At 36.6% G+C, this 26,288-nt stretch overlaps 1 protein-coding gene across 2 annotated transcripts in view; it reads left to right on the top strand.

Moving 5' to 3' along the window:
• Positions 1–304: 304 nt before the first annotated feature.
• Positions 305–26,288, top strand: part of si:dkey-91m11.5 (PH_BCR_vertebrate and RhoGAP_Bcr domain-containing protein) — a 37,425-nt gene continuing 11,441 nt past the window's right edge. Inside the window, exons 1-9 of one of the 2 annotated variants that reach the window (XM_020928305.2) lie at positions 321–459; positions 789–2,408; positions 20,217–20,338; positions 21,704–21,808; positions 21,983–22,168; positions 23,379–23,486; positions 23,625–23,685; positions 23,966–24,018; positions 24,456–24,596. In XM_020928305.2, the coding sequence (XP_020783964.2) occupies positions 1,148–2,408; positions 20,217–20,338; positions 21,704–21,808; positions 21,983–22,168; positions 23,379–23,486; positions 23,625–23,685; positions 23,966–24,018; positions 24,456–24,596 (2,037 nt within the window). In that variant the 5' untranslated portion in view covers positions 321–459; positions 789–1,147. Of the gene's footprint in view, positions 460–788; positions 2,409–20,216; positions 20,339–21,703; positions 21,809–21,982; positions 22,169–23,378; positions 23,487–23,624; positions 23,686–23,965; positions 24,019–24,455; positions 24,597–26,288 lie in introns of both variants that reach the window. The other variant, XM_055161806.1, reaches the window with a different exon arrangement.

The raw sequence follows: 26,288 nt of genomic DNA, 5'->3' as shown, positions 1-26,288 counted from the left end.
AAAGAAAAATTGCAATAATTTCCAGCAGATGGCGCTGGAGCACAACGATACAGGGCCAGTCAAAAATCACTATAATTTATTTATTTATATTTTTTTTTCAGTTTTTATACCTTGTTTAAGACTGGTATTTTTCCATATTTTGGTGCCCTTGTTGTTGTTGGTAGTGGTGATGACAGGATTAGGAGTAAATTACTGGATTATGAATGTAATGACTCTTATCTGGCAACCACGCTGTCTCTGAACCGTCAGATGGCGACATTTCCACATGAGGCACTTAATAACTTCTTTCAAAACAATGCACTCCCATGATTACTAATCTTCAGACTTTTCATTGCAAACCTGAATGGGCCAACAGAACTGAGAAACCCTGTCTACGCAGATCATATTGCGTTGTTTACAACGACGACACCATAGATTGGACAACATACACCGTTTTGATATGGCAACTTTTATTACGAGGTAAGTGTTATGATATGTTTTATTAACGGGGTCGTCGGGATTTCACTATCTAATCTAGTCTACCTGCTGGTAAACTAATGGACGCCAAGACATCCACTTCTCGCCATAGATGTAAGTTTCCCACGGACATTGGTAGGCTATCTAATCTCAGAATGCAAAATGCAGATAATAGGGTTTTGTACCACACTCAAGATACTAGTCCTTTACTAGTCCTTTACGCGCTTTATTGTGTGCTTTATTGGAAACACGAGGTATCTAAACTCGTTTGTGGATGATTAACTAGTGTTTTTGCTCAGATTTTTTGTGTTATCTTCTTTTTGTTTATGTAGCCCCTCCCATTTGAGCTGTGACTGAACTGAACGAGGAGTAGACTTCAGACAGCAGTGGACTGTGAGTCAGTCGGTGACAGTCACAACTGAGCAAGACACAAGTATCTCTTGAGAATTGCCAACACAAACGTGGATCTGGTCGTTTTCCCACATTGATTTCTACTTTTTCCCAAGGATTTTCTTTAAACTGATATTTGTGTGGATACTTGTAAGCAGAAAGGACTACAATCATTTGTACACTTCATCCTGACAGAGCAATGGAAGTTCTGAAGTTTTGTCATTTAAACTCAAGCCTGGATTTGAACAAGTTCAACATCATCATCACTGGTTGATTGCCGCTTGGAATAACACTGATAAAAATGGTAGAGCCAGTTGGATTTGTGGATGCTTGGAGGGCTCAGTTCCCTGAGTCCGATCCTCCTTGTATGGAGCTGAACTCAATGGGTGAGATTGAGCAGGAACTGGATAAATGCAAGTCGTCCATCAAGCACTTGGAGAAGGAAGTAAACAAAGAGCGTTTTCGTATGATCTACCTGCAGACTTTACTGGCAAAAGAGAAGAAGTCATATGACGGCCAGAGATGGGGATTTAAACCAGTGGTGCAGAATGACAATGGCGTAGACAGTGGCCAAGACAAGAAGATCAACAAACCAACAAGGTGTAAGTCACATCCTCATAGTGATTTGGCCAAAGGTAGAGCGTCCCCTGTGAGACAAGACAGTACAGATGTTTCAGATATCCCAACTGGACCAGGATCTGTGGCGGCGATAAGATCCAACTTTGAGCGAATTCGCAGAGCCAATTCTCACACAGGTGCAGATAGCAGAGGTCTGGCAGTAGCAGGAGGCCCTGAAAAGCCATTTTATGTCAACATGGAGTATCACCATGAAAAAGGACTGGTAAAAGTGAATGATAAAGATGTTTCGGATAAAATAAGCACACTTGGTAGTCAGGCTATGCAAATGGAAAGGAAGAGATCGCTAAATTCGCTGCCAGTTAACCTGTCTGCTTCCACTAAGGAGGTGAATAGTAAATTTGTACAAAGGAGGGGATCTGCTGAAGGAAATTATGATGGGTTGAATAATGAGCAAGAATTTTACCTGCAATCACAAAAAGACAGTTCAAGTCCAAAGCCAACTGACTGTCAACCCTATACTACTGTTTATGTTGGTGGAATGATGCCAGAAAGTGAAACTAAAGTTATCAACATTACAGACAGGACCATTGAGGATGATGCCAATTTAACATGGCCAAGGCGTTCCTACTCTCCTGGCAGTTTTGAAGAAGGCTACACACCAGACTGCAGCTCCAATGAGAACTTAACATCCAGCGAGGAGGACTTTTCTTCGGGACAGTCCAGCCATGTGTCCCCCAGTCCCACCACAGCGTACCCCATGTACCATCGGGACAAAAGCCGCTCGCCCTCCCAGAATTCTCAGCAGTCGTTTGAGAGTAGCAGCCCCCCCACACCACTGTCACAGAAAAGGTTAAAACAGCTTCAAGGGCAGGTGTTGGTGATGGGTTCTGGGGGGCATAGATCAGGACCAGTTTGGCCCAGTGATGGAGAGTCCACTGCATCCAGCCGGACGTCCCATGACACCAGTCTTCAGGGAGATATAGGTATGTCACAGTACACTATATGAGACAATAACACACATAACTATGACTTGTACACATTGATGATGAGGGATTTAATGAGGGATTTCCTTGAAAAAACAGACCTTATTGCATTCTGTATATAACCAAATGAATATTTAAAGCAAATGCCCTAAAGCCAAAATAGTTCATGTTTTCATCTGAACAAGTTGATGACATTTTTGATCCACATGATGCAGTACATGTGTATATGTACATTACATACAGTTTCGTTAACCATTGATGACTGAATCCATAGGCCCTTTGTCACACTCAGACTATTCTTTTGAGCATATTTGCTCTCTTTCTGTTAAGCCCCATAGGAGACAGTGATTGCCCTGAGGCCTCCTGACCCAGTCTTTTCTGTTTCTGTGTCAGCCTCTGCTCTATGCGAGTAATTAACTTAAAAGGGTTTGTGTACGTTTTTGTTATGGTGAAGCAGTGATGAATAAGCCCCCTACTCATTTTAACAGAGACTGGAAAGATTTAAGTGTGTCACGTTGCTTCTCAGTCAAAACGCCTTTCCTGTTGTTATACTTGGGCACAATAGGGAATCGCTCATTGGAAGAAGTATTGACACTGTAACAATATGACAGTGTTAAGTAGGATAGGAGACAGGCAAAGTGGTAGAGCTGACAACGGCCTGTGGGACATTTATCAAACTATAGCATGCACAGAACAACAGTGAAGACACTGGATATTAAACCACTCATATACATTGCTATTGAAATCATTTTTAGCTGCATGTCAGAAAATGATTGCAAGAGTTGTTCTCAAACTGTTGTGGATTCAACTCTTCTTGTTTTAAGAGGAGTGTGGATAGGTCAGTTACATACAGACTGGTTTAGTTCAATGTCTTGCTTTGATCTCCTTTTTGACAAACCCTGGCAAATATTTATGTATGTCTTTGTGGAGTACTTCTTGCTGGCTCCCATTCTTTTGGTGAAAACAAGACAAAACAAATTGCAGATTTGCACATTTTGGTCAGTCTCGCTATAACCAGTGTTTATATGGCAGATAAAATGGTGTGCAAAACAAGGCGTTGCCAGAAAAATACAGTATTTCACTAAGATCACAATTTATACTTTGGCAAAAAGGTGTTTAGAAAATACACAATTAAATTACTAACTTTTCTCATTCAAAGTCTCCATTGTTACTGGTTTATCCAGCTGTTTTGAGACCAAAGATGATCAGAGCGTATTAGGATTGGAGCAGGAGGGAGGCTGTGTGCCACTGTCCAAAAACACTATTATCCTGTGTGGGGCGGATTAAACCATGTGTGTTCTTACACAAAGAGATGCATGCCCAAAGCTCCTGGACACAGCGTTTTACTGGCAAGCAGGCAGCGATATGGTCAAGTAGAGGTCTCATTGGGATTTAGATAAGGATTTATGATCCAGTCTGTCAAGTGTTAATTGATGCTAGGGATGAAGATTAATCAGTTAACTGCTAATCATGAGTATACAGGTCTCAACATAACTATAACTAACTAAGAACTAAAGCCTAATATTGATGAGAGTTTCAGAAGCAAAAATGTAGTTATTTCAGATCAGTCTCTTCCAAAAAAGAAATCCGTTAAGTGCCTTATCTGGCTATATGTCGTATTTGATGTTTTTTCTCATAATAATCATATTACTTAGGGCTGAACAATTTGAGAAAAATATCCATTTGCTATTTTTCTGACAAGCCTTCCGATTTGATTTGTGATTTATGTTTAATAAAACAGTTCTTATCAAAGCTCACACGCCCAGAAGAACTGACAAAAAGACTGAAATGTGAACTGACAACCCTAATACAAGAATCGCATTAAGGGGCATGTTCATACAGATCTAAACTACAGCAGTAGGAGCATAGCAGTATGCAGAATATGACAGAATATTTTGTCGTTTGTGGGGAAATTATGGTACTTCAGAAATGTCAGTCTTTCGATTTGCTCATCAGTCTTGCAGCCCTAATATTAGTATTTTTATATTGTGACACCCCTATTTCATGCATTATAAAAGATAAACAGAATTTTTGCTTTGTTACTTTTTAGCCTCCTATGCAGTATCCTCTTTGTAAAACTTTCACCAGTTATCCAGGCTTAGGAGTAGCATAATAACAACATCCAGCCTTGTGTTTTTTTTTAGTTTTTTTTTAATGTACAATGGGCATGTACTGTACAAGGTGATAAAGTTCCAGTGTTCTGTTTAATGTCCTATTACAAGATTAATACTTAACCAGGTGGAGGTGGAGTGTTGACAGATCGCATTGAAACCTCATAGGTGAAAAGTTATGGACACTGTGATTCAGGCTGTTAACATTTATTATTATTTAATTAACATTTATTAAGAAATTAAATTAAGAAATTAAATTTGTGGTATTATAATTAACTTGTGTTCTCTCTTGGTTTCTTAGTCAATACATTCTCTATATCTGCTGTTAATTATAAGCAGATCATATTGTTGCAATCAAACGGAGATGTGCTAAAATAAAAAAAAAATTAAAAAATCTGTTGTGTTTATCTTTTAGTGTCTGTTTTAGAGGTTTTGGTTAGGCGTCTGTCACCTGCTTCTTTCTCTGGGTGTGCCATTGCTCTGCCTGGAATGTTCCACAGTATGACACTGAGCAACTCTACCTTACATTTATTCAATTACAATTGGTTTTATTGCTCAAAAATATCAAGAAAAACAGACATTCTGATTGTAAGATCTGACCTGTAACTTGGTCTGGTTTAGTCTCCATGAAGCCTTGAAAACTTCATGACAAAGCAATAACATCTTCAGGGAGAAAAGTATTTAACTGACCTTCCACCAGAAAAGCTACACAATGCACCTTTAATAGTCTGTATACCTTCAAAAACAAACAAACAAACTGTATATTACTTTGTGTAGACATTACATCACCCATCTTGACTTGTTTTGTGGATAAGTTTAGATTTATCAGTGTACCATACCAGCATTACTGGTGCAGTATGGGTAGGAACTGCTTATAGCCGAGTTTCACCATTAAATACTCTTTGTTGTGGTTTGTGACTATTAAAATGAGTGGAAATCCCATTTTATTGGTTGACTTTTACAGAAAGGGCTGTTCGTTTCGTAAAATTTTGTTGCTGTAGTAAAGGAAAGTGCTGTACAGTCCCACAGTTGTTATAAAAGAACATTGTGTAACTATGAGGCCGTGTTTTATGTTTTTATGTTTATATTTTTATCCACATCCTGGAAATACTGACAGAGAATCATTTTTTAGAGTTTGGTGTGGTACCAGTCTGTTTTTGTCAGGGAGAAATGACTGTACAAAGGCAGATGGAGACTTCCATTAAAAGGTAGCACCATTTTCTGGCCACAGCAAGCAAGTCATGTTTTGGGAGTTTTTTTTATTTTTATTATTATTATTACACCAGACGTCTTCCCCCAATAAAATGGCCACAGAGTGTGACATTTAATGTGTCTTCTGTTTGCTAACGTCACTTTCTCCATATAAATTCAGGTAACTGGCAATTTTCTGGAAAGGTTTTAGCAGAGCAAACTAAACAAGAACTGTATTTATAAACATACAATTCAAGAAGAAAAAATCCTTAAAGTAAAATTTTGCACCAGCTTTATATTTATTGCAAAAACTCACTAAAGTAGCAGTGTGATTATTATCGTGTCTGCACAGTGAGAGTGAAAGCATGTTGACTTTTGGTTGGTGTTTCTAGGTCATTTGTGAAGCTGATGGTGGAAAAACGGGTGATTAGCTGTTAAAGAGGCCAACTGCCTGACAGCTCTGTTTTGCCATATATAATTAGCATCACTACATCGGCAGCCTGTGGCCATATCTCTGTATGTATCAGGGCTAAAGCAGCAGAGCAGTTAGAACCCAAGGGAAATATTACAACCCCCATTAGTTTGATTATAACCCTCTAGACACTATCAGCTAGTTGTTTTTAGTGTGGTGCATATTAATTTGAAGGGGCATTTACAAGAGCAAAGATGAAACGAATATGTACAAAACTTGTATTGATAGATTTCAGTGTAACAGTAACAAATCAATGCAGTTACCAGTCAATACTGATGCCTTTAACTGCACAGCAAATGGGGTTACAGGGAATGCAGAAATTAGATTAATCAAATGGAAAAGGATATTATTATTACCAGGGGTCAGTAACCTATAGTTCGTGAGCTACTGGTGCTCCACCCCCTTCCAAGTAGCTCGCCAAGGGACTTCTGAATTACACATACTGTGCTTAATAAGTCTAATTTGATGAATTAAATGCCTATTACCATTATGCATGTATCATTTTGATTTGAAAAAAGAAAACATGCAAAGGTTAAATATTTTGTGCATTTGTGGATTGTAAAGATTTACCAAAAGTTTGATTTCTCTGCTTGCTCCGGTGTTGTGACACACTGTGATGCTTAATCAGCTTTTCCTGCTTTTCCAAATTGCTTTCAATTGAGAGCCATTCGAGATTGCTAAATGTGTAGAACTCATTCCAGAGAGTTACACATATCAATCTGACATTTGCCAGGTTAGGCTGGATTGACTGGAGACCCCTCTATTAAACCACTGAATCATTATTATTTTGTTTAAAATTTGATTGAATGCACAGCCCTAAACGCTAACCCAGCTTTACCATATGGTTTGAGTATGTCTTGCCAGTTTGACTTTAACCTTTCCCATAACATTGTCAGGTATAATCTTTATGTTGGAAAGTCTACACTTAGTAAGACATTAGTGGTTAAGCCTAGACTAAACCCCCCTAACTCCCTGGTGCAGTAGACCATGCTTCTCTGGTTTAATTGAAAGCTTGTGTGTGAAAAGGTGATGAGGTCGCTCTAATGTTTTGGCTGGTGCCCAGAGGTTGGCACTGAAGTCTTAGCTCAGCATCCCTTGAACTGCAAAATCATGAATATTTTAGGTCCCTTTAGAAAACCCAGACAGGCCTATCATTGTACCTGCATATTATCTGAGGTTTTGGTGGTCTTGAAGGCGAAAAAATGTGGTCCCTCCCTTTTAACCATACTGTAAATTTGTGAATGGGAGAAGCGGACCCATCGTTAAAGCCATATCCAACACTGAGGTCTAAAGTTGATCTAAACTAAATTATTACAACTAAAATGTAAACATGATGGACCTCAGTGGTGTTTTGTCTGAGGCACCTGTTCCCCTGTTCCCCTGCACAGACACTGGGCAGAGCTGGCAGGGCTTCTGTAAACCAGGCCAGCTGCTCTCACAGTAAATGGGCCTGAATGGACTTTTTGTTCCCCCCAATCACAGCAAACCACTTGAGATAAAATTACACCCTCTAGTTTTTCTTTTGTGACATGGGAAGCAGAGGTGGAGATTGTTTAAGCCATGCCATATTTATGGTTTCTAAAGGTGCATTTCTTTGTATTATTTTTACATTCATGAAAAAATGGGCTACAGTCCACTCAGAGCTTTTAGAATTACATTAACAAGATAGATTAGACTCACTTTTAGTGTACAGTTATAGTTAATGTCAAGCATAGGTTCAGTTTGTTCTAATAAAGCAACATTTTCTGATATTGGCAAAATATTTATTCTGCCTTATTTTGGTGACATCACGTAGTCCTTGCTACTGTCTTTATTTTGTGATTTTGTGATATTAAATAGGTCCCATATTGCTGGGTTTCATTTTCTGTTCAACAGTAACATTTAATACATATCACTGTGTTCTTTTTGGGAAACATTACTTAATTCCTTGTTACTTGGTTCCACACTCATTACAACAACATTAATTTCCGTCAGTCGCTCTGGGAGTGTCTAAAGTCGTACAGCACTTTTCGTTTCATTAGCCGTTTCCCCCCACACCCTTTAAGCAGCTGAGGCATTCCACTTCCACACTCACCCAGGCAGCCAGCAGGACAGAGGGCCCTTTGAGTGGGACTGAACCAGGCAGGTTAGAGGAGGGAGGGGAATGAAGGGAGTTTGGATCGAGCCTGGCCTTAAGCTATTAAACATACCAGGCATTTTTCGATAAAGCTTTGTCCAAAGAAACATGAATGTTAGTGTAAGAATAGGACCATATTCAGTATACAGTATATAAAGTATGCAATAGATTGTCCACCTACAATGTCTTCTCATCACCATGTAGGACAACATGCAGATATTTTTGAGCTATAAAACCACCTGTAATTGAATAAATGTTAAGCTAAGCAGTTTAATGTCATACTGTGGAACATTCCAGGCAGAGTAATGACGTATCCATAGAAACAAGCAGGTGACAGATCCCAAGTTACCATGAAGTTACAAGTGCACCTTTTAAAAATTATGCTTTTAATATATAAGTAAGTAAGCCTTTATTTTATATAGCTTTCACAGATAAAAAAAAATCACGTGCTTTACAGAGTGCAACAAACAACATATACAAGAACAGAGGAATTACAGACACAGTCAATTAAAAGCCTGTCTAAAGAGCAGTGTCTTGAGCTGCTCTCACGCTCTCCTCGGGGTCACATTGACCCAAAGAATTTTTTTTCCTTCCTGCTCTGTTGGGGTGAGTCAGTCAGACCCAAAAATGTATTTTCAAATAAATTCTCGCCAGACAAGAAAATAAATTTTTGGGTCTGATTGACCTGCCCCAAGAGAGCGGGAAGGAAAAAAAAATTTCTTCGGGTCAATGTGACCCTGAGGAGAGCGTGAGGGTTTTAAAAGAGTCCATAGAGTCTGCCTCACAGAGGGCTAGAGGCCGGGCATTCCATAATTTGGGAGCCACAGCCTGAAAGCACTAGCCAGGCTGGCACCACCTAGTGCCTCAATTTCATTTCTCTCCAGCAACTAGGTCAGGAATCAGAATAGACAGTTCGCAAAAACCCTGGAAGTGCAAGTTCGGGCACCAGCCAATCAGCAAAGAGCCATATATTCAGTGTTGTCAACGATTCCAGAGATCGAGGATTTAAAGCCAGAATAAAGAGAATGTTTGGTGAATTTCATCAAGGGGAAAGATGATATTGCCCTTCTTCCTATGGGATTTGGGAAAAGCTTAATATACCAGTTAGCCCTGTTAGCGGCGCATTACATACGACATGACCAAATAGCAGCGACTGGTCAAAAAGTACCCGCCTACCGTTGAGCGAACTAAATCTAAGGCTGCGAGGTCAGACTTTTTGTATGAAGTGAAACGAAGTAAAACCGGCTGATGAATCAGGCTATGAAAGCACACAAGCTTTCACACACCCCGAGTTTTAAATCGGATCTTTGGGACCATCAAGAGGCCCTGACCAGAGGACTGGAGGGTGAATTGTAGTGCAAGTACTGGGGTGCCTGTCCATTTAAAGCTCTGTAAGTTAAAACCAAGATTTTAAAATCAGCACTGAACTTAACAGGAAGCCAGTGCAGTGAAGATAAAATTGGTGTAATGTGTGTTTGCCTGTTCGCTCCTGTTAAAAACTTTGCAGCTGCATTTTGTACAAGTTGCAGCCGCTTAAGTGTAGAAGCATTAAAACGAGTAAAAAAGAATTACAAAAATCTATTTCCTAAGCATAAATGATACCGAATTCTTCCTCCCTTGTCTAAACTCATCTCCAAACCAGCTTTTACAGTACTGACAGAGGATTGGCAAAACCCTTGAATTGAAAAGATCCAAGTATATTATTGACTATTAGAAAAGACTCAATATAGATTAAAATTTGCACAGCCCAATCTCTATGTCATCCAATTGTTAAACCTTTATTACAAATGTTAAATATTCTTCACTGAAAAAGAAACAAGCAGTGCAGTTATTAAATTATTTTTAAGTGAATGAATGAATTAGAACTGACTGGACAAAGTGATCATACAGTATATATTCTGTTGATTAATGATCATTCATTCAAAAGGGAAACCCCACTTTCTTCATTTAAAGAGAGGTTTATGAACAATAACACAATACAAACCTCTGTATTAGACTGCCATAGACTAATCACTATTTTAAATTATTCTACCTTTAGATTTTTTGTTATTTTATTTGATATTGACACATCTTTGGATAGATATATATTTTTGTTTTTTACCTCACTTAGACTTTGTTGCAACTCTAGGAGGCTTGACTTAGTAAGATTGCAGTAAACAGTTACAGTTCTTTGTGTCTAGCATATTTCTAAATGCTGTAAAGTTTGACTTGCTCAACACTATTGTTAAGTCTGGTCTTCAGTCAACTAAAAACAACTGTGTATCAACTTTTTTTTTTAAACTACTAGACACTCACAAATACAAGATGAGTAGAAATGCAACTTCCTTCTTCCTCTTTCCTGTAAATAGTATGTCTGTCTTTAGTCTTATCTACACCGACTAGACCGATTTGGGGTTTTGCTAGACAGACTTCGCTCCAAAAAGATGACAGGGGACTCTTTTTCATGTTTAATATATTTCAGAATCCAGACATGATATGAATAATTTAACAAACACTGGATTTACAGTCATAATCCGTGTTGATGGTAGTGTGTCAAGTATGTTTTATTGAAATATAGATCGGACCAGGAATCTGCACTGTTGCACGGTTTTATTGAAAAGACAAGTGATAAGCAAAGCACAAAACGAATGTTATGACACTGTGATCAAATAACAATATTAAATTAATCTTCTGAACTTGATTTGGATCCTTTTCGTATTTGTTTGATACCTAAAGAGCCCATATACACTGTTTTTGATATATGTTCTAATGTTGTTTTCTCAGCAAAAACATACCTGGAATCACGTTTTGTTTCATTCGCATGAATCTTGCATATTTACACTGAGTTCTTGTGGTAATACAGGAAGTACTCCACTGTGTTTTTAAAGTCCATACACCTTCACTACAAACATTTCCATAATTTCAACCCTGGAATTGCCCATTTCTAATAAACTAAAGGTAAAAGGTAGCTGTTTAACTTTAAAACTACTGCTTCATGGCATCACAAGGTGGAGCAGAGCATTTTGACCTTTGGAGATGTGGACAGACTAAGCTTTACTCAAATGTGTGAATGAAACAAAACACAACTCCAGTTATGTTTTTGATGAAGTAACAACACTGTAACATGACTAAAAGCTCACAAGAGTCGCTTTTGCGTAATATAAAACCTTTAACCCCTACAAGCATTTTTAGCACATTTCTGTATTGCCAAAATATCTTCTGGGATTGCTGGGATTAAAATATTGTCAGTATATAATTTCTGTCATTATCACCCTACAGTCGCTCCTTTTATCCCTTCCCCAGTGAACCATCTGGTGTGGTGCATTGTCTGTTTATTTGCACATATTGGATGAATTATAAGTCTTTGATTGTGTATATTTTCTTTCTTTGCTTGTTGGATTACACCAGCCTCTGACCAGCCTGAGCTATTTCCACACGCCATGATTAGTAGGTGCGTTTGGGCGGGACGTCCCTCTTCGAGACCATGTTGCCCATTGACTGGCACTAATTTTAGACTGCTTCGCTTCACTTGAGAGAGAGCAGGCTGGTGGGCCCCTCTCACAACCGTTTACATGGCATTTGAAATCTGGCAAACATGCAGATATGGCAAGTGAAGTAAGGTCCCACAACAGATAATACATTGTGTTAGCCGTGCCAATTTACCAACTCCAAATTAAGGCTTTCTAGGTCACTAAGAGCTAAAATGCTGTTGTTTCCTATGTGATCACACCTCTTTTTGGTGTGTTAGACAGACTGAAGCTTCTAAACAAAAATGTCCCAATTAAGAAATGGTACAAGGCTTCATTTAGTTTTAGTTTATTTTACTTTTTATTATTATTATTATTATTAAAGATGTGCACTATGTTTTTGGTGGTCGTCTCCTTGAAGATATTATTGCTTTGCCTGGAATATTCCTGTAAATAATAAATAAATAAATCTTCCTCCAGACAAACAAATAACACCGTCAAGCCAAGTTACAGGTCAGATGTGTAGAAAAGCGGGCCAGCTCACATTAAGTGTTTCTTTTAACAATAACAAAAATAGTGATGCCATACTGTAGAACATTCCAGACAAAGCAAGGACAAAGAACAACTAAGCAAGTCGATCCCACCAGAAAAGTTATAGTGCACACAAAACTGAACTTGGACTAGGCCAGTTCTAGAACAAGACTGGGCTCTAACAAAGACTAAACCTCACTTATGACAAATTAATGAAATATTTTAGGATGCATAAATGTTGAGTATTACTATTTTTAACTGTATCACTTGTTTATTTCCAAGTACATTCCCACAGTTCCAGTATCACTCTCATTGTTCTTTCTTTGGCCTCTTTCTCTTGTTTCCATAGAGACCAGTGCATTCAAAGGGGAATCCAAACAGCCATTAACTTCAGCTAAGCTTTTAACAACATCACACATCGACTTTTTATCCCAAAAAGGTGCTACAAATCTCACTCAGATCTATGCTGACAGCATTACAGTCATGACAAAAAGCATGTCCTTCACTGTACAGGTTTATATTTATTCAATTTTAGATGTTTATGTAATTTCCAAACATTTTTGTACATGCTGCTCAATATTGTTTGTGACAGGAATGGCATTGGCAAAGAGCCCACAGCATATCAATAGTGATGTAACATTTCTGTTCAGATTTGTTCACTCTCCTGGGTCAGTGTTTTTAAAGGTCTAAAAAGACTTTATTGATTTGACTATTTCCAGCAATTAATGATGGAAAATCAATACACCTTTTTTTAGTTTAGACAAAGCATCAGTACCATAGTGAGAGTAACATTGAAAACTTTGTTTTTTTGTTTGTTTTTTGATGTCGATAACTAGTTCTTGTAGATACTGTGCAGAGTATAGCCTTCATTGTCTTTGTCAAAGAAAATACAATGTTTTTTTTCCTTAGTTAATAAGATGAGGTAATGGTGACATGGTGGAATACCGCACAGTTGGTTTATTTTTTCCTTATACTGACCCTTAAAGTGTGTGACAGATTTTTATCATTCTCTAATTTTTATATAATTTGGTGGGATTATAATTTTTGTAAATATAAGTAACAGTTTTAAATCAATCAAGAAGCAATTTGTGAAGAAAAGTTGAAAAATGTGTTGAAAATTACAGGAATTAAGAGTTCAGAACACACTGATGGCATCACACTGGGACAATTCTACCTGAAAGTTATCAACTTTTTACACTTAAACACATTTTTTTCTTAATTTAAACATGATTTTAACAAAATGAAATATTTTTTCTTATATTTGTATTTGTGAGATTATACTTTCAGTGTACATTAGAGGAGTTTTTCTAGGTAACCCTAGTGTGATGTCACAATTTCCCATCAGGAAGTAAAATTTTAAAACTAAAATACTGCCAAATTGGAAAAGCGAGTGTGAATGTTTTTGGAAAAATCTTAAATATAATGATTTTAACTGTTTTAGTAAAATGAGTAGTCTAAATTGGCATAGAAATATTGGGAAGTTGTGTGGAACCCTGCTGTCTTAGTCGATATTTAAGTACAAAATCACTTTACTGCTGTTTTCTATTTGAATTTGATATTCATTTTTCTAGCCTGGATGTGACTGCTGATGTTGTAATTATGATTCAGACAGTTCAACAATCAAACTGTAATACACTGATCAAAGCCTTTCATTATATCTTCCTTTATAAAGTCTCTGGTGCATCTGATTGCATTGATTGTCAGTCAGTACATTTGCTGCACATCTGTCCCAGTTTTTCATCTGTGTTGGATTAGGATTAAAGCATCATCTTTGCTTTGTCATCCACTGGACCGAGCACACATTAAACTGCTCTGAACACCGCTTTGTTTTGTGGATTGAGGAAGGAAACCGGCTCGATGGTGATGGATTATTTTCCCGAAAAAGCCATCAGGAAATTTGTGTTTTAAACTACACATCCTTCTATATGTCCTTGAGAGCTAAATCTAGTTTCACCTATAGTAGTTTGTGTGGAAAAGGCACTTAACTCATCTGGAGAGGTAACATATAATTCACAGCAATTTTTATTTAGTGATAACTAGGGCTGGGTATCATTAAGAAGTTGCCGATACGATACATACCTCGATACATAGGCCATGATACGATACATATGTCGATACAGTGCACTTTCAATTCGATACGACATATACAGTTCATTAAAAATAAAGGCTAAATCATGACTGTGATACCACAGGTCTTTGTTAAACCACTTCTTGTGCAAAGTTCATATGAAACACGTCCATTTTACTAATTAAAACACTAAACAAGCAACAAAACTGTAGCTCTGTAACAAAATAATTTAGTAAAATACATCCAAAAATACTCTTGGTGATATATTGATACAGCAGCCCAAAATACTAATACTGTATCATACGATATATCGATATTTTGATATTTTTGCTCACCTCTAGTGATAACAAATACAAGTGGCTTTCAGTATTAATTTTGTGAAAAATAAAATCAAGACATTAATCACTGCCATTAAACACAAAAATGGTAAAACCCAGTCATATCACTATTACTATCAAAAAAAAAAAAAAGTAATCAAATAGAATATAAGTGACCCTTTAAGCAGAAAAGTATTACATTGAAAGCAACCTAGGCAAAGAAATATAGACACAAGCAGAAAAGTTACACGGTGCACCTTTTCTTGAAAATCACAGAAGCAGTGGCTGCAGCAGCTGTCCGGATCAGACCTTATGTAACAGCATTAGTTTGTATTTATTACAAGCCCTTTTTAATCTGCATCCCATCATGAGGGGCAGAGGGCATATACTCTAACACTGGGGCTTTAGGAAATTACCACCATTTGTTAATTCACAGGCAAACACAGATAATCATAAGCTCCTCCATAGGATTAAATGTACATATAGCTTGCTAATATCACCTAGAGTTTTCTTTTTTTTTTTTTTTTTTTTTTTAGCAGTAGTGGTAGTACTGAAGTAGGTAGAATATCAGTTGTAATACTTCAAAATGAAAACTGTATGAAGGTTTTTATATCATAAGTATAGTTTCACAATATTGAATGTTGACACAATGTTCACAAGTTTCCATATATGGAGTTGGCTATAAAATGTATTTGTCAGTGTCTTATGCTCTTGTATGAATGTGCTGGTATGTAAATGTGATCGCCGTGACCACAGAGGAGCCCCTCTCTATGAAGTGGTGTGTGTTTGTGAAGGGATGACCTTGTGAAAAGCCTGTTTCCGCTCTGACGATGATGAATGGGTGAATTTTCCGGACTAACCTGCCTCAACACTTCCTCCAGCAAAGATTATTGGACAGACTCTCTTTTGTCACCAGTGGACACTACTTTGCACTGTAGACACAAGTAAAGATCAGAGAAAAATATTCCCCTTTTCCAACAAAAATAATTATATATTTATTTTTTATATAATGTATTTTCTTAGAGCTCCATATTTAGTAACTTAGAAATACTCCAAATTACTCATTCTGATTGGTCAGTTCTTTCTGTCACTTAGTGCATGATGGAGTTTGACCAATAGGAGAACCAAAATCCGGTCACTTTGGTTCTGGTTTTGTATTGTCATATTGACCATCCTTTACAGCAGGGGTGTCAAACTCAAAGTCATAAAGGGCCAAAATTAAAAACTTATTTAAAGACTTAAAAATATGTAATGTTAAACCTTTTCTTATTAAAATACATGTTTAATAATAGTTTTGCTTAAACATTGAATCCAGAACAAACAAAATTTTAAATAAATAATGTCTCTATAGCCTATCTGTAGCCAGCAGTCCAGCTCCAATACATATTTGAAATTATCTCATGGGCCAAATATAATTATATTGCAGGCCAAATTTGGCCCCTGGGCCTGAGTTTGACATGTCTGCTTTACAGAATCTGAATACAGTATGCTATTGGAAAATAGTTGTTAAACTATGGATTTAGATTTTTCCGCATTATAATATTGAATTTGAAATGTTTCTAGAATAGATTTTCGATATAAAGAAATCACATTACAGTAGACTATAAAGAAGCTTAAAAATTACTACACATCTATAACTTCTACACTTGTATTTCTTGCAACAAAAATTTCTTCATTATTTTTACCCTTGTCTAATCTTTCTTTAGTACCAGTGGCCATCTCTGCTGGACTTCCCCACAGTCTGTTTGCTTAACTGTGCACTCTGCTCCTCAGGCTCAGTCCATCACAGCTCATCTCCCCTGTTTGTTTGAGTCCATTGTGAACAGTCTTTACTGGCTGTCACACTATCTCTCCCTCCTTTTCCCAAAGCGCTGCAGGGGAATCCTCTCATTTTCCTGTTTTGAACCAGTCCCACTGCATTCATTTGCAGGCACACATGCTATATCTGTTGGGAAGTGACAAGGAAATAAGAACTTGGAAATTTGAGATAGAAATTAACCCCATCTACAATTGAAATTTAGTTTTACTGAATAGACTTAACGGTGCATTGTGTAACTTTTCTGGTGGAGGTCCATTAAATACTTTTCTCCATGGAGATGTTATTGCTTTGTCTGGAAAGTTTCACAGTGTACAATTCTGCCTCTCAGCCAGAAGGTTGTGAGTTAAATTTGTATAGACCTTTTTGAAAGCACTTTATGGCGATACATCTTACCAGTACTTGTTTAACCTTTTATTTAATCATACTTTTTTTAATGTGATTATTTGAGATTAATTTTATGCTATTATTGGACTGTGAAATCTGTGAGGTCTCCATGAAGATAGAAAGGTTTTTTAATTAATAATTAATTAATATTTTAATTTATGAAACATTAGCAACCATTGCGAGTGTCCACATTGGATTAATACGTGATATACTGTATGAACTCCAAGAGTATTTTTAGTAAGTCATAAGCAGTTTGACCCTTTATTTAATCACACTCCTTTTGAATGTGATTATTGGAGATTAATATTTGTTATTATTGCCTTATGAGATTTGTATACACAGTTCTAAATACTTCTTCCTCCTCTGGTCATCCTGGAAATGACCTCACTGAACAACCTGTGACACTTTAAATCCTGGGAGCTTAATGTAGCTGGTTTTGTCATTGAGGGTTAAATCTAGTTTCAGCTATAGTAGATGGTGTGAGAAAGGTACTTAACAGATCTGTATTGTGTTGATTTTAATGTGATGCACTTGAATGTTGTATAGAGCTTGTTAAATAAAGTTTGATTAATTGAACTGAAGGCGAAACATATAATTCATAACACCTTTTTATTTTATATTATTATTATTATAACAAATACAAGTGGCTTTCAATTAAGGATGTGCAAAAATATCAAACTATCGATATATTGTATCGTTTAATATGATGATACAGTATTGATATCGTGGGCTGCTTTTATCGATATATCGCAGGCAGTATTTTTGGTATGTTTAACTGAATTATTTTGTTAGTTTTGTCATTTGTTTAGAGGAAGCAAACTCATTTATGTGACACATTTCACATTTTCACTGTTTTGAGGATTAAAATGTTTGTGTTTCATATTAACTTTGCACAAGAAGCAGTTTAACAAAGACTTTTAGTAACACAGCCACCATTTATTCTTTATTTTTTATTGAACCGTATCGAATCAATTTGAAATATATCATATTGAGTCGAAAGTTCACTGCATTGAGATATGTATTGTATCATGGCCTATGTATCGAGGTACGTATCGTATTGGCAACTTCTTAATGATACCTAGCCCTACTTTCAGTATTCAGTTTGTGGAATAAAAAAATCTATATTTTAATCTTTGCCATTAAGCACAAAAATTGTAAAATCCCGAATTAAAAAAACAGTCATATCACTATCATTAGGAACTGAAAACAAAATTGAAACGGATTAGTCATTTTGTCATTTTGTTTGTATACAACACTCCTAAATCCTTCTTGCACCTCTGTGACACTTGAAATCCTGGTAGCTTCAAGTGCCTATGACGGGTTGGACTACTAATTTTACTAAAGTACAGTTAAGATCATTATATTTATTATATTTAAGATTTACCTAAAAATGTTATGATTTCTTTCTAGTTTGGCAAATTTTTTAGGTTTCATGTCATACTTCCTTGTTGGAAATCATGACCTAGCAACCATATTGTACACTGGGCCTTATGAGATTATAATTTGACAAACACAAATATAAGAAAACACCTTTATTTTGTTGAAATCATGGTTAAAGTATATAAAAAAAACAAAAAACGTGTTTTTGCCTGTAACTTGACTGTAATCATACCAATCTTTCTCCCTACTGAGATCTTCAGTGTGGAATTCTTTAAAGTAGAACTCTACTTCCTGTATTTTTCATTTTAATATTCAATTTTTACATATTTTATTTTTGTTCACAAATTGCTTCTTGATTAGTATAAAACTATTAGTGACATTTACAACAGGTCATATCCCACCAAATTAAGTTAAAATTAGAGAATTGTCAAAACCTGTTATACGCTCTTTAATGTGGCTAGATTTGATTTGTTTAGTGGTTTAGTCCACATCTGCTCTGACGACATCCATGATAAGGATCTTAATGACGTTTGCTCTGACTCAGGTCTTTGACAGTGATTACAGGATATGCGCCTGTGATACCTCTTCCCTTAAATGTCTGCAGTCCCACAGACACAAGGGTAACGTATATTTTGAGACCAGTTCCACTTGTTTTGCTGTCACATGTTTATAACATGCTAGCGGCCAAACTGTCTCCCCTCATAAACAGCTGTGGCGGCTGGTTTCTGGTGTCTGGATCCTCTGCTGTATTAGTCACTCAATGTAAAGACAGGCCAAGATTTTGTCATATCTTGTTCTTTGTTTCAGTACATATTTTCCATAAAAGCTGATTGGAGGTGCATGTTTAGTTTTGGTTTTATTTACTGTAACACGGAACACTTATGTATCAATGTAGGAAGCTCAGATGAATTGACAGATTTTGACTCCACATTTTAGTGATGTTCCTTAATGAAAAACAACACGCACACCTTCTTTTTTCTGTGGATATGTCATTGCGCTGCTTAGAATGTTCCACGGTATGACATTAAACAGATCTACCTTAGATGTATTCAGTTACATGTGGTTTTATAGCTCAGAAATACCTAGAAAAACTGGTATTCTGACTGTGAGCGGTGTTGCCTCTCCACAAATCTGATCTATAACTTGGTCTGGTTTGGTCTCCATGATGACGAAATACTGTGAAACATTCCAGACAAAACAATAACATCTCTATGAAGAAAAGCATTTGATGGACCCTTCACCAGAAATGTTACACAATGCAGCTTTTATTATTTGTCACCTGTTTTATCCCAAACCAATATTTTAAATTGAATGAAACATTAACATTAAGAGTGTCCAAACTGGAGTAATGCATGATATACTGTATACATAAGCTCCAATTTGAGTATTTTTAGTAAGCTCTAAGTAGTAATATTTCTCCACTCAAGATTATTGCTCATACTTTTAAGGGATTTATTAAAATAATCCCCCAAGCAAAAATGTTTTAATCTAATATTATACTCAGTTTATCTGGTGCAAGTGCACAAAAGATTGTAGCCACTCTTTTCCCAGACTTTCTTGGCCCTGACTGGCATCATCATACAGAGATTTGTACAGACTTGAGATCTGAGTCATCTGTGGTGTTATTAAAACAGGATTTGACATAAAGTCTGTGCTAGTCTTGCACCTACTTGGTTTACTTACAAATGTAAAACTTATTATTCACTGGAAATTCATGATACTTAAAAATTTAACTATACACTAACTCCAACTTACAGTGTACCAGCGTTGTCTCTTACCACTACCACTCACCAACACACATCAAATTTAAAGTTGGTGAAGTGCCTTGCCCAAGAAATAAACCTTAATATGCACTAGTCGTAGCTAGGATCAACCTGCCCACTGAGCAACGATCAAATCACTATTATAATAATCTTATAATATGTTTTAGTCTGTCAGCCTGTAATTTACTATTGTTTGCTTGTCTTCCACAGAAACCCCTTACAATGATACATCTGGGTCCTACACGTTTGAACTGGACCAGACCGAGGACCAGAACTTGGACTCGTTCAGTGGAGACACGCAGTCCAATGGCTCTCTGGAATCTGCTCTGTCGGTAAGCACATTTTATACACTGACTATAACTGAACAGAAATGTATTTATTATTATTTATTGGTTTGATAGAATTAACTTCAAAGTGGAAAAAAATGCACAGCACACTCAGATGGCTCAGAAGTCCAAAACTTTTTTTATTTTTAGAAGCTTTATCTAAAAATAAAAAGTTTTGGACATTGGCCATCTGAGTGTGCTGTGCATTTTTCCACTTTGACGTTGCTGCTCCTTGCATTTGACCTTTTCAAGAACTTCAGTGTGTGTTTTCTGTTTCATTTGATATAATTAACTACAAGGGATGCATCGATACAATACTAATATCAGATATCTGCTTTGATATTGAGGATTTTGGTGGACTGGATATCAGTTTCCAAGATATCAATATAGCCAATATCCATTTTTGGTCTATAAATTGGTGTAATAGCATGATTTGTTGGACAATGTTGGCCTAAAACATCTTATAATATTAAATTATTTTTACAAAGCTCTTCTGCAGTTACTTAAAATGATAAATACTATATGCTTTTGTGTTTAAAGGAAATAAATTATGTTCTCAGTCTCTGGCCTCTTATCGGTTGATATCGGGGATCAGCAGATACTCAAAGCTGTACATCTGTATCTGAAGAGAAAAAGCTGTATCTATATTTTTGAAGGACATCTAAACTGTAAACATATGATATTGTTCACATCTGTTGCCTTCACATCTCAGTACCAAATACCTTTTTGTTATACCACTTTGTTATCTTGTGCAAATGAGAGTTTGAAGCTATTTTTGACAATATCACAATGCTATTATTGTACCATGATTAATGAGTTTGCCTCAAGTAAAATAACATCTCATAAAAATGTAGGTTATGGAATCTGCAACTCCCACAAACTTTTAATCAAATTTAAACACAACAACAGCGATGTACAGCAGGACGGTAGGGGTGAAAATCACATGGGGTAAATTACACTTTTTGATGTTGTTCTTTGTGCTGTTGAAATTTAATACTGTATTTGCAACAAAAGCGATTTGTATGTCCAGAAATCCAATCAAGAATTGCCAAGGAATGTAGCTAAAGCAGGTGATGCTGATTCAGTAGTTAAAGTGTTGTGTGAAATGGAAGAATGGTGGTTTGAGCTTGGTTTTAGGCATTTTATGATGCCAGTTTGGCAGCCAGTCAGTTTGAAATAAAATAATACAATCTTATGTAGTTCCTTATATATCACACAGTTAACTGCATCTTTATTTTGTAATGATGTTAACTTTTGTAATGATGTTAACTAAAACTTTGTTCACTCTGCCTCCACTCCATATTTTTTACATTTTAAACTTTTGCCTGTGCTTTTTGTATATCTTTGCTTTATTGTATATCTTTGCTGCAGGTTGACTTGGATCAGGAAAAAGGGCTGGAAATGCGGAAGTGGGTTTTGTCGGGAATTCTGTCCAGTGAGGAGACATACCTCAGCCACCTGGAGGCGCTTTTAATAGTACGTCTACATCTGTAAAATATTATTCTTCTCTCTGTAGAAAGTTCATGATAAAATAGCACTTTTTGTTTGGTTTGACATGACACCACCTTTTGCTATTATATCCAGTGTAATATAAAGCAAGTTTCGTCATTCTGATTCAACCTCCTCTAACTGCATTAATCATGTCCGTAGCCGATGAAGCCCCTGAGAGCAGTGGCCACCACATCTCAGCCGATGCTCACGGTTCAACAGATCGAGACCATCTTTTTCAAAGTCCCTGAGCTTTACGAGATCCACAAAGAGTTTTACGACGCACTGCTGCCCCGAGTCCAAGATTGGAGCCAAAACCAGTGTGTGGGAGACCTTTTTCAGAAACTGGTATATTTCAACGTTGCATTATTCTTTTAAAAATAAACTATAGCATATTGTTATTATTAAAATAAAAGGCACACCTATAATGCAGTTACGAAATAGTTGCTTATGAATGCTAGAGGTTGTCGGTAAATCTTTGCTAGTTTCATAAATAGAGAGTGACATTTACAGAATTAACCTTAAACTGACCACCACTTTCATTCAGTGTGGGCTGTTCACATCAACCACATATGTTTTTCTAGGGACAGCTGTATATAATATATTTTTATCTCCTCTCCAAATAGCATCTTGGTTCATCAAACAGACCTCTGTGCATTAGGTCATACTGTTGATTAGCAGGTAATTACCGGGTTCTTAAATGCCATGACTCTATCATTAATATCATGTTGGCTTGTTGCTAATGCTGCAGTGAATATGTGAAGAGACTGCCTGGAGTCATGTCCCGCTCAGATAAAAGCCCTGTGCACCACGAAGTGCAGTAAAAGAGGAGCAACCTCTGCTGAATAAAAGCAAACTCAGACTCTCAAAGGAACCTGTGTAGATGGGTTGTAGCAGTGTACAAAAAGTATCTAAGGGGCTGTGGCAGTGATGTAACATAACTAGAAAACAACAGATATCTTAAAGTATTTTTTTACTTTTTTTTTCATGTGTTAGCTCAAACATTTAAACACATAGAACTGACCTCTTTTGTTGCTAAAGTTACATGATAAAAGTGAGATACATACTCTGGAAATCGTTTGTTCCACACTCCATATGGCTATACATAGCATCTCTATGAAGTGAATTACCCCTGTATTATAATTATTTTTATTCTGTATCATTGTTGCTGCCAAAAAAATAATTTCCCTCGGGATAAATCTGCATGGTTTCAATCTCAGCAGACAATAATCAACTATTTGTTCCCTCCACATTTCCAACTTGACCCAAAATTAGACTAGTATTTATTAGCCTCTATTAGCTTCTGTAACAAACTCATTTACAAACAGTATGGAAAGACTTGAGATCAAACAAAGAAAACATGCTTGGTAGCCATTACATAACCCGTTTTGTTGACAATGTAGCCTTAAAGCATTTTACAGCTGTCGCTACTAAAACAAACTCTGAATCTACATTACCGGTAGATATTTTAACTATATGAACTGAAGCTTAACATTAGTTTTTAAATTTTCAAAGCTAACATTCTCTTCATTTCCTCTCCTCTCTTCTTTTCCTGCAGGCCAGTCAGCTCGGAGTGTACAGAGCCTTTGTAGATAACTATAAAGTCGCCGTGGAGACTGCAGACAAGTGCTGCCAGGCAAATGCCCAGTTCGCCCAGATATCCGAGGTATGAACACTCACATAAGAGAGTGTCCCAACAGTGGTGACGGCTGGGGTCCAGAATAGAGGAGCTTGCAGACATTTCCAAGTCTTTTAATTGTGCTAATGCATTTTTCTCATTTATGTCTTTGCTTTATTTTGGCAGAGTCTGAAAGTAAAAAGCACAAAGGACTGCAAAGATCAGTCAGCCAAATATTCACTTGAAAGTAAGTAGTGTCAAACTTGAATGTTTTATTGTGTTATTGAATGTTCCTCTCCAAACTCTTGACCCTCTTTCATGATCTGCTGCCCTGTCGATCCAATCCTGTGGGTCAAAAAACAATGTTATAATCATTCAGTCTTTTTATTTATATGTACGTTATAAACTGGATAAGTGAGAATCAACAATGACCCTTGAATCAATATGCATGTAAAAAATAACATAAATAAACATATGATAGCTTTACTTGTGTAAGGAGGTGTTTTAAACCATATCTTTCCCCATAGCTCTCCTTTACAAACCTGTCGACAGAGTAACCCGCAGCACACTCGTTTTACATGTAAGTTGCAAACTTTAAAGGTGCATTGTGTAAATTTTCTGGTAAGAGGGTCTGTCAAATGCTTTTCTTCATGGAGATGTTATTGCTTTGTCTGGAAAGTTTCACAGTATGGTATTAAATCTTTCTATCTTCATGGAGACCAAGCAGACCAAGTTACAAGTCAGATCGGTGGAGAGGCAACCCCGTTCACAGTCAGAATGAAAGTTTTTCTATGTATTTTTGAGCTGTAAAACCACCAATAATTTTATAAATGTGAGCTAGAGTAGTCTGTCTTACATTTGTCATACCGTGAAACATCCCTGGCAGAGAAATGACATATCCATAGAAACAAGCAGGTGACTGACCCCCAACCAAAAGGTTGCATAGTGCACCTTTAAGATCTTATCAAGTAATCCTTCCATTTCCTACTAAATTCATTTTGTAACTTTTTCTCCTAGGACCTATTGAAGCACACGCCCTCGTCTCACCCAGACCTCCCTCTGCTCCAGGACGCTCTACGAATCTCCCAAAACTTTCTGTCAAGCGTCAACGAAGAGATTACGCCACGCCGCCAGTCCATGACCATCAAGAAGGGAGAGGTTGGTACCACAATTTTGTATAGATAATTTAACCAATCCCATGATAAATTTGGTTAAAGTAAGAGAATCACTAAAAACATGCAGTGTTATTCGTTCAAAAATCAATCTCTTCTACCCAATGACACGATATACCAGTGTAAGCCAAATGTAAGATCCCTTGTTTGTTTCTTAATATTTTAATGAATTAGTCATGCAGTGTCAGTGTGGGACTTGTGACTCTAACCAGACACATCAGTAACTCACAGCTTTGATGCTGTAAATAGTGTCAGATTTACCTGAAGTTGTAACTAAGATATTGTGAAATCTTGGACTTTGCACTGAGGACCTTCACATTTTATCTACTCAGTGTGTTTTTATTGCTCTAATTTGGTGTTTCCTCCTTATTTACTTAACTATTTACTTTTCTAGGTTGGGCGAATACTATGCGAATATTCTTTTTCTGTAAGGACAGCCTAACCTAATATACAAATAATGACTAATATTATGATTTTGGCCTAGTACCAGTCTTAATATATGTACAATGGTTTACTTAGAAGCTCATTTAGTTTGGCACAGTCTTGATTTTCAGACTTTTTTTCATAATTTACCTCTTGCACTGACTGTAAATGTGTGGAGGTGTTTTGGTAATAAAATTATTCAGGTTGCTTGTGACTCAACACTGCCTGGCTCAGATCCTGAAGGAAGTCTAACAATAAGGAAACTCAGGACAAAGCAAATCCTCCCATCCTTTCCCAATGCAGCCCCGGTTACTTCCCCGAAATGGCCCGCAGTATAACTTATCAAATATCTGTCACACTATTTTAATGGGTGTGTTCATAATAGTTTTGGACCCTTAGTTGGTATTGCTTCAGGAAAGTTTCAACTCACACTGATTATATGGTGATTTATCGTTCCCTGGAAGTGTTCATTGCTAAAGGGAGGATGTTAAAACAAAGACACTGGGGAACAAAGTGGGAGAGAATGTTTTAGTTTGATGTCTCCAGTTCTATAGAACTATCATCCTTTGTTTTGTTTTCTTTAGTTTGTTTACTTTTGTGTAGTGTGGAGAGAGAAGGTTTTGTGGTTTTTTTTTTGTTTGTTTATTTATTTATTTATTTTTTTGTTAAAATATCAAAAATTGGTGAAAAAAGAAAAATCATGCATGATAAAATGACCTTGTCCTCAATCCAGAAGAAATTGCTAATTCCCATTGTAACCCAGCAAAAGTAAGACTGATATAACTGGGCTAATAAGGTTAATATTGGCAGTAGCTTCTTCAGTCTCAGGCAATCAGAGTGACTTGAAAACATAGGTCAGCAAAAAGCATTACTGGAGGATTTGTATCTTTTGTTGGTAAATCTTAAAACCAGCAGCGTGATTTTAAAATAAGAGGATTCCCACACAACTATAATTTTTCCTCTGGGTGTTGTCCTCATATTTGTTTGTATACTTAGACTCCCACATCACATTGAATCAAAGCAAGTTTGACATTATTTTGTCTGTACCATAACATGTAAATCCCACATCGAGAAAAAATCTACAAAGTTTGTTTTCGCCTGTGGTTGTTGCTATTTATGTTAATTTCCCTATAATTAAAACAAAAAAAAAAGTGTACAATTTACTAAATGTTCTTTGGAGGGTGTGTCATTTTCTATTGAGCCGCCCCAACAACGAATCACAATTAAATAGGCTATAATGGGCTATAATTTCCTT

The sequence above is a fragment of the Boleophthalmus pectinirostris genome, unplaced genomic scaffold (assembly GCF_026225935.1).
Source record: "Boleophthalmus pectinirostris isolate CB_2022bp ecotype Guang Dong unplaced genomic scaffold, ASM2622593v1 HiC_scaffold_4, whole genome shotgun sequence".
Lineage (NCBI taxonomy): Eukaryota > Metazoa > Chordata > Actinopteri > Gobiiformes > Gobiidae > Boleophthalmus > Boleophthalmus pectinirostris.
Note: the sequence above shows the minus strand (reverse complement) of the source record. Positions and strands in the feature narration are given on the sequence as shown.